General features: G+C 50.1%; 1 protein-coding gene across 1 annotated transcript in view; it reads right to left on the bottom strand.

Moving 5' to 3' along the window:
- Window positions 1-16,130, bottom strand: part of LOC143738018 (rho-related GTP-binding protein RhoA-B) — a 27,970-nt gene extending 11,840 nt beyond the window's left edge. The window contains exons 1-3 of the mRNA XM_077229860.1: window positions 16,049-16,130; window positions 14,921-15,078; window positions 551-671 (exon numbers count right to left, since the gene is read on the bottom strand). Of these exons, the coding sequence (XP_077085975.1) occupies window positions 551-671; window positions 14,921-15,076 (277 nt within the window). The 5' untranslated portion in view covers window positions 15,077-15,078; window positions 16,049-16,130. The remainder of the gene's footprint in view (window positions 1-550; window positions 672-14,920; window positions 15,079-16,048) is intronic.

Raw genomic sequence — 16,130 nt, 5'->3', positions numbered from 1 at the left:
AAGGCAAATTAACTGTAGTTCCTTCCTAATATAAATTTAATAACAATACTAGCTTTATAATAATACTACTACTAATAATAATTTAATACGTTCATGGTAAAACGAGCCAATTATCGTATTGATATCGTCAAAGGCATCTGCCATCGGCGAAATCTCAGACTATCGTCGATACACGATATCGTCTATCGGCACATCCCTAGCGTAAACACTGCCAGTTTAGTTCAGAACGCAACTGGCACGGTTCGCATGAAACACCACTAATGTGAACGCTGTCGTGCGGCCCCGGGTGCGCACTGGGGTCCCGAGCCCGAGACTAACTGCAGGAGGCGCTGTGAGTTCGGCTGCGCTGGAACTGTGCCGCGGTTCTCGTGAATGTGAAAGCATCACGGACTCAAGCATTTTCAAGCATTTTATCCAAAATTTAAGCACTTCTCTAACCTTGAAAAAACAACATAAAAATTCAAGCATTTTCAAGGATTTCAAGCACCCGTACGAACCCTGTGTGTGTGTGTGTGTGTGTGTGTGTGTGTGTGTGTGTGGCGAGACTCACCCAGGCTGTCGGGGCTGTCGACGGAGAAGCACATGAGGATGACGTCAGTGTCGGGATAGGAGAGCGGCCGAAGCCGATCATAATCCTCCTGTCCCGCCGTATCCCACAGCGCCAGCTCCACCTGGAACACACAAACACGCCAGTCACATGACACACCCTCAGACAAACGCCAGTCACATGACACACCCTCAGACAAACGCCAGTCACACATGACACACCCTCAGACACATGACACTCTCAGACAAATGCAAGTCACATGAGACACCCTCAGACAAATGCCAGTCACATGACAAACGCTCAGACACATGTCACACCCTCAGACAAATGCAAGTCACATGACACACCCTAAGACAAATGCCAGTCACATGACACACCCTTAGACAAATGCCAGTCACACTACACACGCTCAGACACATGACACACCCTCAGACAAATGCAAGTCACATGACACACCCTCAGACAAATGCCAGTCACATGACACACGCTCAGACACATGACACACCCTCAGACAAATGCCAGTCACATGACACACGCTCAGACAAATGCCAGTCACATGACACACGCTCAGACACATGACACACCCTCAGACAAATGCCAGTCACATGACACACCCTCAGACAAATGCCAGTCACATGACACACGCTCAGACACATGACACACCCTCAGACAAATGCCAGTCACATGACACACCCTCAGACAAATGCCAGTCACATGACACACGCTCAGACACATGACACACCCTCAGACAAATGCAAGTCACATGAGACACCCTCAGACAAACGCCAGTCACATGACACACGCTCAGACAAACGCCAGTCACATGACACACCCTCAGACAAACGCCAGTCACATGACACACCCTCAGTCAAACGCCAGTCACATGACACACCCTCAGACAAACGCCAGTCATATGACACACCCTCAGTCAAACGCCAGTCACATGACACACCCTCAGACAAACGCCAGTCACATGAGACACCCTCAGACAAATGCCAGTCACATGACACACGCTCAGATAAACGCCAGTCACATGACACACGCTCAGACAAACGCCAGTCACATGACACACGCTCAGATAAACGCCAGTCACATGACACACGCTCAGACAAACGCCAGTCACATGACACACGCTCAGACAAATGCCAGTCACATGACACACCCTCAGACAAATGCCAGTCACATGACACACGCTCAGACACATGACACACCCTCAGACAAATGCCAGTCACATGACACACGCTCAGACAAATGCCAGTCACATGACACACGCTCAGACACATGACACACCCTCAGACAAATGCCAGTCACATGACACACCCTCAGACAAATGCCAGTCACATGACACACGCTCAGACACATGACACACCCTCAGACAAATGCAAGTCACATGAGACACCCTCAGACAAACGCCAGTCACCCGACACACGCTCAGACAAACGCCAGTCACATGACACACCCTCAGACAAACGCCAGTCACATGACACACCCTCAGTCAAACGCCAGTCACATGACACACGCTCAGACAAACGCCAGTCACATGACACACCCTCAGACAAACGCCAGTCACATGACACACCCTCAGACAAACGCCAGTCACATGAGACACCCTCAGACAAACGCCAGTCACATGACACACGCTCAGACAAACGCCAGTCACATGACACACCCTCAGACAAACGCCAGTCACATGACACACGCTCAGACAAACGCCAGTCACATGACACACCCTCAGACAAACGCCAGTCACATGAGACACCCTCAGACAAACGCCAGTCACATGACACACGCTCAGACAAACGCCAGTCACATGACACACCCTCAGACAAACGCCAGTCACATGACACACCCTCAGAAACATGAGACCGCCTCAGACAAATGCCAGTCACATGACACACGCTCAGACAAATGCCAGTCACATGACACACGCTCAGACACATGACACACCCTCAGACAAATGCCAGTCACATGACACACCCTCAGACAAATGCCAGTCACATGACACACGCTCAGACACATGACACACCCTCAGACAAATGCCAGTCACATGACACACGCTCAGACAAATGCCAGTCACATGACACACGCTCAGACACATGACACACCCTCAGACAAATGCCAGTCACATGACACACCCTCAGACAAATGCCAGTCACATGACACACGCTCAGACACATGACACACCCTCAGACAAATGCAAGTCACATGAGACACGCTCAGACAAACGCCAGTCACATGACACACGCTCAGACAAACGCCAGTCACATGACACACCCTCAGACAAACGCCAGTCACATGACACACCCTCAGTCAAACGCCAGTCACATGACACACCCTCAGACAAACGCCAGTCACATGACACACCCTCAGTCAAACGCCAGTCACATGACACACGCTCAGACAAACGCCAGTCACATGACACACCCTCAGACAAACGCCAGTCACATGACACACCCTCAGTCAAACGCCAGTCACATGCCACACCCTCAGACAAACGCCAGTCACATGACACACGCTCAGACAAACGCCAGTCACATGAGACACCCTCAGACAAACGCCAGTCACATGACACACCCTCAGTCAAACGCCAGTCACATGACACACCCTCAGACAAACGCCAGTCACATGACACACGCTCAGACAAACGCCAGTCACATGAGACACCCTCAGACAAACGCCAGTCACATGACACACGCTCAGATAAACGCCAGTCACATGACACACGCTCAGACAAACGCCAGTCACATGACACACCCTCAGACACATAAGACACGCTCAGTCAAACGCCAGTCACATGACACACCCTCAGACACATGAGACCGCCTCAGACAAACGCCAGTCACATGACACACCCTCAGACAAATGCCAGTCACATGACACACGCTCAGACAAACGCCAGACACATGACACACCCTCAGTCAAACGCCAGTCACATGACACACCCTCAGACACATGAGACCGCCTCAGACAAACGCCAGTCACATGACACACGCTCAGACAAACGCCAGTCACATGACACACCCTCAGACACATGAGACCGCCTCAGACAAACGCCAGTCACATGAGACACCCTCAGACAAACGCCAGTCACATGAGACACCCTCAGACAAACGCCAGTCACATGACACACCCTCAGACAAACGCCAGTCACATGACACACCCTCAGACAAATGCCAGTCACATGACACACGCTCAGACACATGAGACCGCCTCAGACAAACGGCAGTCACATGACACACCCTCAGTCAAACGCCAGTCACATGACACACCCTCAGACAAATGCCAGTCACATGACACACCCTCAGACACATGAGACCGCCTCAGACAAACGCCAGTCACATGACACACGCTCAGACAAACGCCAGTCACATGACACACCCTCAGACACATGAGACCGCCTCAGACAAACGCCAGTCACATGAGACACCCTCAGACAAACGGCAGTCACATGAGACACCCTCAGACAAACGCCAGTCACATGACACACCCTCAGACAAACGCCAGTCACATGACACACCCTCAGACAAATGCCAGTCACATGACACACGCTCAGACCCTTGAGACACCCTCAGACAAACGCCAGTCACATGACACACCCTCAGACAAACGCCAGTCACATGACACACCCTCAGACAAATGCCAGTCACATGACACACGCTCAGTCACATGACATGCTCAGTCACATGACACACTCAGGCACATGACACGCTCAGTCACATGACACACTCAGGCACATGACACGCGCTCAGTCACATGACACGCTCAGCCACATGACACGCGCTCAGTCACATGACACGCTCAGCCACATGACACGCACTCAGGCACATGACACACGCTCAGGCACATGACACACGCTCAGCCACATGCCAGTCACATGAAACACGCTCAGACAAACGCCAGTCACATGAGACACCCTCAGACAAACGCCAGTCACATTACACACCCTCAGACAAACGCCAGTCACATGACACACGCTCAGACAAACGCCAGTCACATGACACACGCCCATCCACACGCCAGTCACATGAGACACCCTCAGACAAACGCCAGTCACATGACACACGCTCAGCCACACGCCAGTCACATGAGACACCCTCAGACAATCGCCAGTCACATGACACACGCTCAGACAAACGCCAGTCACATGACACACGCTCAGACAAACGCCAGTCACATGACACACCCTCAGACAAACGCCAGTCACATGAGACACCCTCAGACAAACGCCAGTCACATGACACACCCTCAGACAAACGCCAGTCACATGACACACGCTCAGACAAACGCCAGTCACATGACACACCCTCAGACAAACGCCAGTCACATGACACACGCTCAGACAAACGCCAGTCACATGACACACGCCCATCCACATGCCAGTCACATGACACACGCTCAAACACATGAGACACCCTCAGACAAACGCCAGACACATGAGACACCCTCAGACAAACGCCAGTCACATGACACACGCTCAGACAAACGCCAGTCACATGACACACGCCCATCCACATGCCAGTCACATGACACACGCTCAAACACATGAGACACCCTCAGACAAACGCCAGTCACATGACACACCCTCAGACAAACGCCAGTCACATGACACACGCTCAGACAAACGCCAGTCACATGACACACGCCCATCCACATGCCAGTCACATGACACACGCTCAAACACATGAGACACCCTCAGACAAACGCCAGTAACATGAGACACCCTCAGACAAACGCCAGTCACATGACACACCCTCAGACAAACGCCAGTCACATGACACACGCTCAGACAAACGCCAGTCACATGACACACCCTCAGACAAACGCCAGTCACATGACACACGCTCAGACAAACGCCAGTCACATGACACACCCTCAGACAAATGCCAGTCACATGACACACCCTCAGACAAACGCCAGACACATGAGACAACCTCAGACAAACGCCAGTCACATGACACACGCTCAGACAAACGCCAGTCACATGACACACGCTCAGACAAACGCCAGTCACATGACACACCCTCAGACAAACGCCAGTCACATGACACACGCTCAGACAAACGCCAGTCACATGTCACACCCTCAGACAAACGCCAGTCACATGACACACCCTCAGACAAACGCCAGTCACATGACACACCCTCAGACAAACGCCAGTCACATGACACACGATCAGACAAACGCCAGTCACATGACACACCCTCAGACAAACGCCAGTCACATGACACACGCTCAGACAAACGCCAGTCACATGACACACCCTCAGACAAACGCCAGTCACATGACACACCCTCAGACAAACGCTAGACACATGAGACACCCTCAGACAAACGCCAGTCACATGACACACGCTCAGACAAACGCCAGTCACATGACACACGCTCAGACAAACGCCAGTCACATGACACACGCTCAGACAAACGCCAGTCACATGACACACCCTCAGACAAACGCCAGTCACATGACACACGCTCAGACAAACGCCAGTCACATGACACACCCTCAGACAAACGCCAGACACATGACACACGCTCAGACAAACGCCAGTCACATGACACACGCTCAGACAAACGCCAGTCACATGACACACCCTCAGACAAACGCCAGTCACATGACACACCCTCAGACAAACGCCAGACACATGAGACACCCTCAGACAAACGCCAGTCACATGACACACGCTCAGACAAACGCCAGTCACATGACACACGCTCAGACAAACGCCAGTCACATGACACACCATCAGACAAACGCCAGTCACATGACACACCATCAGACAAACGCCAGTCACATGACACACGCTCAGACAAACGCCAGTCACATGACACACGCTCAGAAAAACGCCAGTCACATGACACACCCTCAGACAAACGCCAGTCACATGACACACGCTCAGATAAACGCCAGTCACATGACACACCCTCAGACAAACGCCAGTCACATGACACACGCTCAGACAAATGCCAGTCACATGACACACCCTCAGATAAATGCCAGTCACATGACACACGCTCAGACAAACGCCAGTCACATGACACACCCTCAGACAAACGCCAGTCACATGACACACGCTCAGACAAACGCCAGTCACATGACACACCCTCAGACAAACGCCAGTCACATGACACACCCTCAGACAAACGCCAGACACATGAGACACCCTCAGACAAACGCCAGTCACATGACACACGCTCAGACAAACGCCAGTCACATGACACACGCTCAGACAAACGCCAGTCACATGACACACCCTCAGACAAACGCCAGTCACATGACACACGCTCAGACAAACGCCAGTAACATGACACACCCTCAGACAAACGCCAGTCACATGACACACGCTCAGACAAACGCCAGTCACATGACACACGCTCAGACAAACGCCAGTCACATGACACACCCTCAGACAAACGCCAGTCACATGACACACGCTCAGACAAACGCCAGTCACATGACACACCCTCAGACAAACGCCAGTCACATGACACACCCTCAGACAAACGCCAGTCACATGTCACACCCTCAGACAAACGCCAGTCACATGACACACCCTCAGACAAACGCCAGTCACATGACACACGCTCAGACAAACGCCAGTCACATGACACACCCTCAGACAAACGCCAGTCACATGACACACCCTCAGACAAACGCCAGTCACATGACACACCCTCAGACAAACGCCAGTCACACGACACACCCTCAGACAAACGCCAGTCACATGACACACGCTCAGACAAACGCCAGTCACATGACACACCCTCAGACAAACGCCAGTCACATGACACACGCTCAGACAAACGCCAGTCACATGACACACGCCCATCCACATGCCAGTCACATGACACACGCTCAAACACATGAGACACCCTCAGACAAACGCCAGTAATATGAGACACCCTCAGACAAACGCCAGTCACATGACACACCCTCAGACAAACGCCAGTCACATGACACACGCTCAGACAAACGCCAGTCACATGACACACCCTCAGACAAACGCCAGTCACATGACACACGCTCAGACAAACGCCAGTCACATGACACACCCTCAGACAAATGCCAGTCACATGACACACCCTCAGACAAACGCCAGACACATGAGACAACCTCAGACAAACGCCAGTCACATGACACACGCTCAGACAAACGCCAGTCACATGACACACGCTCAGACAAACGCCAGTCACATGACACACCCTCAGACAAACGCCAGTCACATGACACACGCTCAGACAAACGCCAGTCACATGTCACACCCTCAGACAAACGCCAGTCACATGACACACGCTCAGACAAACGCCAGTCACATGACACACCATCAGACAAACGCCAGTCACATGACACACCCTCAGACAAACGCCAGTCACATGACACACGCTCAGACAAACGCCAGTCACATGACACACGCTCAGAAAAACGCCAGTCACATGACACACCCTCAGACAAACGCCAGTCACATGACACACGCTCAGATAAACGCCAGTCACATGACACACCCTCAGACAAACGCCAGTCACATGACACACGCTCAGACAAACGCCAGTCACATGACACACCCTCAGATAAATGCCAGTCACATGACACACGCTCAGACAAACGCCAGTCACATGACACACCCTCAGACAAACGCCAGTCACATGACACACGCTCAGACAAACGCCAGTCACATGACACACCCTCAGACAAACGCCAGTCACATGACACACCCTCAGACAAACGCCAGACACATGAGACACCCTCAGACAAACGCCAGTCACATGACACACGCTCAGACAAACGCCAGTCACATGACACACGCTCAGACAAACGCCAGTCACATGACACACCCTCAGACAAACGCCAGTCACATGACACACGCTCAGACAAACGCCAGTAACATGACACACCCTCAGACAAACGCCAGTCACATGACACACGCTCAGACAAACGCCAGTCACATGACACACGCTCAGACAAACGCCAGTCACATGACACACCCTCAGACAAACGGCAGTCACATGACACACGCTCAGACAAACGCCAGTCACATGACACACCCTCAGACAAACGCCAGTCACATGACACACCCTCAGACAAACGCCAGTCACATGTCACACCCTCAGACAAACGCCAGTCACATGACACACCCTCAGACAAACGCCAGTCACATGACACACGCTCAGACAAACGCCAGTCACATGACACACCCTCAGACAAACGCCAGTCACATGACACACCCTCAGACAAACGCCAGTCACATGACACACCCTCAGACAAACGCCAGTCACACGACACACCCTCAGACAAACGCCAGTCACATGACACACGCTCAGACAAACGCCAGTCACATGACACACCCTCAGACAAACGCCAGACACATGAGACACCCTCAGACAAACGCCAGTCACATGACACACGCTCAGACAAACGCCAGTCACATGAGACACCCTCAGACAAACGCCAGACACATGAGACACCCTCAGACAAACGCCAGTCACATGACACACGCTCAGACAAACGCCAGTCACATGACACACGCTCAGACAAACGCCAGTCACATGACACACGCTCAGACAAACGCCAGTCACATGAGACACCCTCAGACAAACGCCAGACACATGAGACACCCTCAGACAAACGCCAGTCACATGACACACGCTCAGACAAACGCCAGTCACATGACACACCCTCAGACAAACGCCAGTCACATGACACACCCTCAGACAAACGCCAGTCACATGACACACCCTCAGACAAACGCCAGTCACACGACACACCCTCAGACAAACGCCAGTCACATGACACACGCTCAGACAAACGCCAGTCACATGACACACCCTCAGACAAACGCCAGACACATGAGACACCCTCAGACAAACGCCAGTCACATGACACACGCTCAGACAAACGCCAGTCACATGAGACACCCTCAGACAAACGCCAGACACATGAGACACCCTCAGACAAACGCCAGTCACGACACACGCTCAGACAAACGCCAGTCACATGACACACCCTCAGACAAACGCCAGTCACATGACACACGCTCAGACTAACGCCAGTCACATGACACACCCTCAGACAAACGCCAGTCACATGACACACGCTCAGACAAACGCCAGTCACATGACACACCCTCAGACAAACGCCAGTCACATGACACACGCTCAGACAAACGCCAGTCACATGACACACCCTCAGACAAACGCCAGTCACATGACACACGCTCAGACAAACGCCAGTCACATGACACACGCTCAGACAAACGCCAGTCACATGACACACGCTCAGACAAACGCCAGTCACATGACACACCCTCAGACAAACGCCAGTCACATGACACACCCTCAGACAAACGCCAGTCACATGACACACGCTCAGACAAACGCCAGTCACATGACACACCCTCAGACAAACGCCAGTCACATGACACACGCTCAGACAAACGCCAGTCACATGACACACGCTCAGACAAACGCCAGTCACATGACACACCCTCAGACAAACGCCAGTCACATGACACACGCTCAGACAAACGCCAGTCACATGTCACACCCTCAGACAAACGCCAGTCACATGTCACACCCTCAGACAAACGCCAGTCACATGTCACACCCTCAGACAAACGCCAGTCACATGACACACGCCCATCCACATGCCAGTCACATGACACACGCTCAAACACATGAGACACCCTCAGACAAACGCCAGTCACATGACACACCCTCAGACAAACGCCAGTCACATGACACACGCTCAGACAAACGCCAGTCACATGACACACGCCCATCCACATGCCAGTCACATGACACACGCTCAAACACATGAGACACCCTCAGACAAACGCCAGTCACATGACACACCCTCAGACAAACGCCAGACACATGAGACACCCTCAGACAAACGCCAGTCACAAGTCACACCCTCAGACAAACGCCAGTCACATGACACACGCTCAAACACATGAGACACCCTCATACAAACACCAGTCACATGACACACGCTCAGACAAATGCCAGTCACATGAGACACCCTCAGACACACGCCAGTCACATGACACACGCTCAGACAAACGCCAGTCACATGTCACACCCTCAGACAAACGCCAGTCACATGACACACCCTCAGACAAATGCCAGTCACATGTCCCACTCAGACAAACGCCAGTCACATGTCACACCCTCAGACAAACGCCAGTCACATGACAAACCCTCAGACAAACGCCAGTCACATGACACAAGCTCAGTCAAACGCCAGTCACATGACACACCCTCAGACAAACACCAGTCACATGACACACCCTCAGACAAACGCCAGTCACATGACACACCCTCAGTCAAACGCCAGTCACATGACACACGCCCATCCACATGCCAGTCACATGACACACGCTCAAACACATGATACACCCTCAGACAAACGCCAGTCACATGACACACCCTCAGACAAACGCCAGTCACATGACACACGCTCAGACAAATGCCAGTCACATGACACACGGCCATCCACATGCCAGTCACATGACACACGCTCAGACAAACGCCAGTCACATGACACACCCTCAGACAAACGCCAGTCACATGACACACGCTCAGACAAATGCCAGTCACATGACACACGCCCATCCACATGCCAGTCACATGACACACGCTCAGACACATGAGACACCCTCAGACAAACGCCAGTCACATGACACACCCTCAGACAAACGCCAGTCACATGACACACCCTCAGACAAACGCCAGTCACATGAGACACGCTCAGACACACGCTCAGTCACATGGACACACGCTCAGTCACTTGACACATGCTCGAACACACGCTCAGTCACATGACACGCTCAGACACACGCTGTCACATGACCCACGCCAGTCACATGACACACGCCAGTCACATGACACGCTCAGTCACATGACACGCTCAGTCACATGACACACGCTCAGTCAAGACACATGCCAGTCACACGCTAGTCACATGACATGCTCAGTCACGACACACACCAGACACATGACACACGCTCATCCACACGCCAGTCACATGACACACACTCAGTCTGGACACATGCCAGTCATGTAGCTCTGCGCAGACCGATCGGCGGCTGACTTGACGCATTGCATGCCAGTTAGAAATGTTGTCCGACTCGATACAGCGCCGACACCACGTGACTGAAGTATGCCATAAAAGTCCCGCGAGAGCGATAAGAGAGCAGCCGGTGAACTCAGACAGCGCAGCTTCTCCAGAGCGGCTCACGAGCTCTGATGACGACACAGCTGTTCCACGATTGGCCGAATCCACGAGCTCTGATGACGACACAGCTGTTCCACGATTGGCCGAATCCACGAGCTCTGATGACGACACAGCTGTTCCACGATTGGCCGGATTCACCACATGACAACAATCACCTTTGTTTCGTGTTTATTCTCACACCTTTAGTTCCACTAAAGCTCACAAATCAGTTTTTTATAACAGGAAACGCTTTTTTCATGTAGTCGTGATGTTATATTGTGTCATGTTTATCGAAATAAAACTGCAGGGCTCGAGACTAACGGCGTCCTATCGTCCTGGGGACGATAGAAAATGTGTTTAGGACGAACAGAAATATTCTCCAGGACGCCTACAGGACGAAAGACATTTTTGTATGTGTGTTCATTTATTACCATCCTATTAGGCTAACTTACTTAGAAAATGCCAAAATTAACCGATCAAACGCTGACTACAACGGAGCGAATCTTCTCATGCTGTTACTATAGTTACTATCACTGGCCGCTACTCACCCGGAGACGTGTTCCGCGGTACCGGGTGCATATGGGTGCATCTATCAAATGACTTAATGACATCGCAAATATGTTGCGCTGGTTAAACAACGGTAAAACAGATTGCTTTGCTTTTCATATTTGCTAAATAATAGCTGCCGTCTGTGTCTGTCTCAATGGGGCTGTTTACACCTGGCCACTTCATGCGTTTTCTCAGATCGGATAGCTATCGGATTTATCAAAACGATTCCATTTACATCTGGACACACAAATGTGTTTTTCACAAAACGGAAATAAATCCGATCTTCAATTCCCGCGCTATATGCAGATTTAATAGAGTTCACGTCACCGAAAGCAACAGATATGAGCTGCATTTTATTGATCATCAGCTAAAATCAAAATCAAAGACCGCAATAAGAGAGTGGCAACAGCACTGGTGAGATCATTCCGCTTCTTTACTTTTAATGAAGATGATTATGTCTTAAGCGTCTGCAACTTTGATTTGTGGTAGTTTGCACGCTGGCTTGATGAATAGATCGCTCATCTGCGGTGATGCTGAAGTAGCGCCCTCATATCTGGCTATAACATGACATATAACATATCACACGTTTATTTTTTAAGCATGGTTGAGAGGAGTTAAATCTACATGTGCTTTCAAAAGCCAGATGCATTTACACTTGTCCAGTTTCGTCTGGAATGAGTCTCAGACCTCCTCCTGAAGTGGTTTGAGTGATCGGATTTAAATCCGTCTCGAATGCGTTTCGGAGGGCATTTACACCTGGTCTTTTCACGATCGGAGAGCTATCCCATCACAGGAAACGTATGAAGTGGCCAGGTGTAAACAGCACCATAGAGCTTGCTTTGAAAAGCTTGCGCGCCAACGTCATTCATGTCATTGGATCACTTGTGGTGACGATGCAGTGTGGGCAGGCTTAAGAGTCCACACGTGGGGTAGAAGCCGCTGATTGGCTGAGAAGCTTTCACTCAAAGCTTTCCTCGGGCTGCTTATTGGATGAACTGCTAAAATGAAAATCACTCACTAGTCACCATAGGCCTGGGTCAAAATGGACGAGCCCAGTATTTATTTGTTATTGTTTAATCCAACCAACTCAAAAACGTTTTGAGCTGTATGTATTTTTCTCTTAATTTTTGTATATGTAAAAAAAAAAGAAAAAAGATTTGTTCTGCATGAATACAAAAAAGCATTTAACTCCTGATATTTTTTATTAAATCTGTTTTTTACCTGTTTAAAGATAACTACTTTGAATGGAGCTAAATAAATATAATAATATATATCATAAAGATGGTGTTTTTAATGGTGTTTTTATTATGTGACTAACAACTATAGATGATAATAACAAAGTACAGAAAAAACATTTTGATTTTGGGACAGTTGACATTCACTTTAGGACGGTTCATATTGTTTTTCAGGACGGTTCCAGGACGTAGGTGAAAAAAGTTAGTCTGGAGCCCTGTAAAACTGATTAAAAAACATAACTTCACTTCCTTGATAGTAGCTGTAGGCTGTAGTGCATTAAGTATTGAATGAAAATGTCTCTGAAACATCTGTGTATTTGGCAAATATTGCATTTATTTCACTTCAGCTGTGGTAAAGTATGCAAACACAGCGTGAGCGTCACTACGGGAAGCAGAAAGTGTCCGACTTCACGTCTCCGTTTGCAGCTCCTCCCCTGCACGCAACTCTAGCCGATCAGTTACATCCAGCCGCGGCCAAACACACCTAATGTCACATGACACACGCTGAGCCACGACAAGCGCTCAGGCACATGACACACGCTCAGTCACATGACACGCTCAGCCACATGACACGCGCTCAGTCACATGACACGCTCAGTCACATGACACGCTCAGCCACATGACACACGCTCAGTCACATGACACGCTCAGCCACATGACACGCGCTCAGTCATATGACACGCTCAGTCACATGACACGCACTCAGTCACGACACACGCTCAGCCACACGCCAGTCACACGAAACACGCTCAGCCACATGCCAGTCACACGACACACGCTCAGTCACACGCCAGTCACATGACACACGCTCAGCCACACGCCAGTCACATGACACACGCTCAGCCACACGCCAGTCACATGACACACGCTCAGCCACACGCCAGTCACACGAAACACGCTCAGCCACATGCCAGTCACACGACACACGCTCAGTCACACGCCAGTCACATGACACACGCTCAGCCACACGCCAGTCACATGACACACGCTCAGCCACACGCCAGTCACATGACACACGCTCAGCCACACGCTCAGCCACACGCCAGTCACATGACACACCCTCAGCCACATGACACACGCTCAGCCACATGCCACTCACATGACACACGCTCAGCCACACGCCAGTCACATGACACACGCTCAGCCACACGCCAGTCACACGCCAGTCACATGACACACGCTCAGACAAACGCCAGTCACATGACACACGCTCAGCCACACGCCAGTCACATGACACACGCTCAGACACACGCTCAGCCACACGCCAGTCACATGATACACGCCAGTCACATGACACACGCCAGTCACATGACACAGGCTCAGCCACACGACACACGCTCAGCCACACGCCAGTCACATGACGCACGCCTACGCTGCTCACCTGCTTGCTGTCCACCTCGATGTCGGCCACGTAGTTCTCGAAGACGGTGGGCACGTAGACCTCGGGGAACTGGTCTTTACTGAAGACGATGAGGAGGCAGGTCTTCCCGCACGCACCATCCCCGACGATCACCAGCTTCTTACGGATCGCCGCCATCTCTGAAAACACACGCACAGATTAATATCATACGTTCACGTTTCCCTGTGAACCGAACCCATGACCTTGGTGTTGTTAATGCCGTAATCTACAGTTTGAGCTACAGAAATGCCTTTTATTATTTTCATGTTAACTATATATCTATTTATATAAAATTGTTTCAATATTAAATTAATTCAACAGTATATACACACACACATATTAACAATATAACTATATTTTTTATTTATATTCTAACTAAATAGAATGCGATCCTATAACATTAAATTTAATATTTTTGCATCTTGACAATTAACCAGATTTGCTGATCAAATATGACGTACATTAGAGTAAAATAATACATCAAGTGCAAAAATGACACGCAAATTAAAGTCACACGATAGCTAGTAAACAGGCTGCTATTTTTTTTTACCATGTGAAATATTGTTATTATCAGTGTGTAAATGAAATGCGCTGCTGCTCATTAGATTTCATGAGATTCACCCGTTAAATGCTGACACATTAAAAATACTGTCATGGAAAACTAGAAATGAATGATAATCGCACGGTTAATTCAGTAAGAGTTACACATGAATGATCAACACGCAGTTGTTTTTAAATATGTGTTTATTTGCTGCTATCTGACCAGTTTTGAGCACTTTCTTTTCAGGAACAAATGCAGATTCTTACAGCGTAAGGGTGAATAATCTTATTATTATGTCACTCACAGGGATTCGTTTATGATTTACATATACGTTTTTTTGTTTTTGTTTTAAAAGTTTGTATTTATTTTCAATGTGAAAAACTTATCGCTGCGATGCTAACAGCTACACCACCGGAAGTGATCGACTCTTCTCAGTAAAGTCATCATTCAAACCACCGAACATCAAGGACCCGACCGACTCTCTCCGGCAAGTGAAGTTTAATAAGAGTCTTGGTCTTTTTTTAAAACTTGGTAAAGCGGGGGGGAAATCTAATTAAACTCGGTCTCACCGTCAGTTTAACTCGGCTCGAGTTTTCCGGGTCGGTTCAGTGTGCGCGCCTGAAGCCAGACACAACCAGACAAGATGGCGGC

Source organism: Siphateles boraxobius, unplaced genomic scaffold (assembly GCF_051911475.1).
Source record: "Siphateles boraxobius isolate OS27281-9 unplaced genomic scaffold, OSU_SipBor_1 136, whole genome shotgun sequence".
Classification (NCBI taxonomy): Eukaryota; Metazoa; Chordata; class Actinopteri; order Cypriniformes; family Leuciscidae; genus Siphateles; species Siphateles boraxobius.
This window is presented reverse-complemented; position numbering and strand designations above follow the sequence as displayed.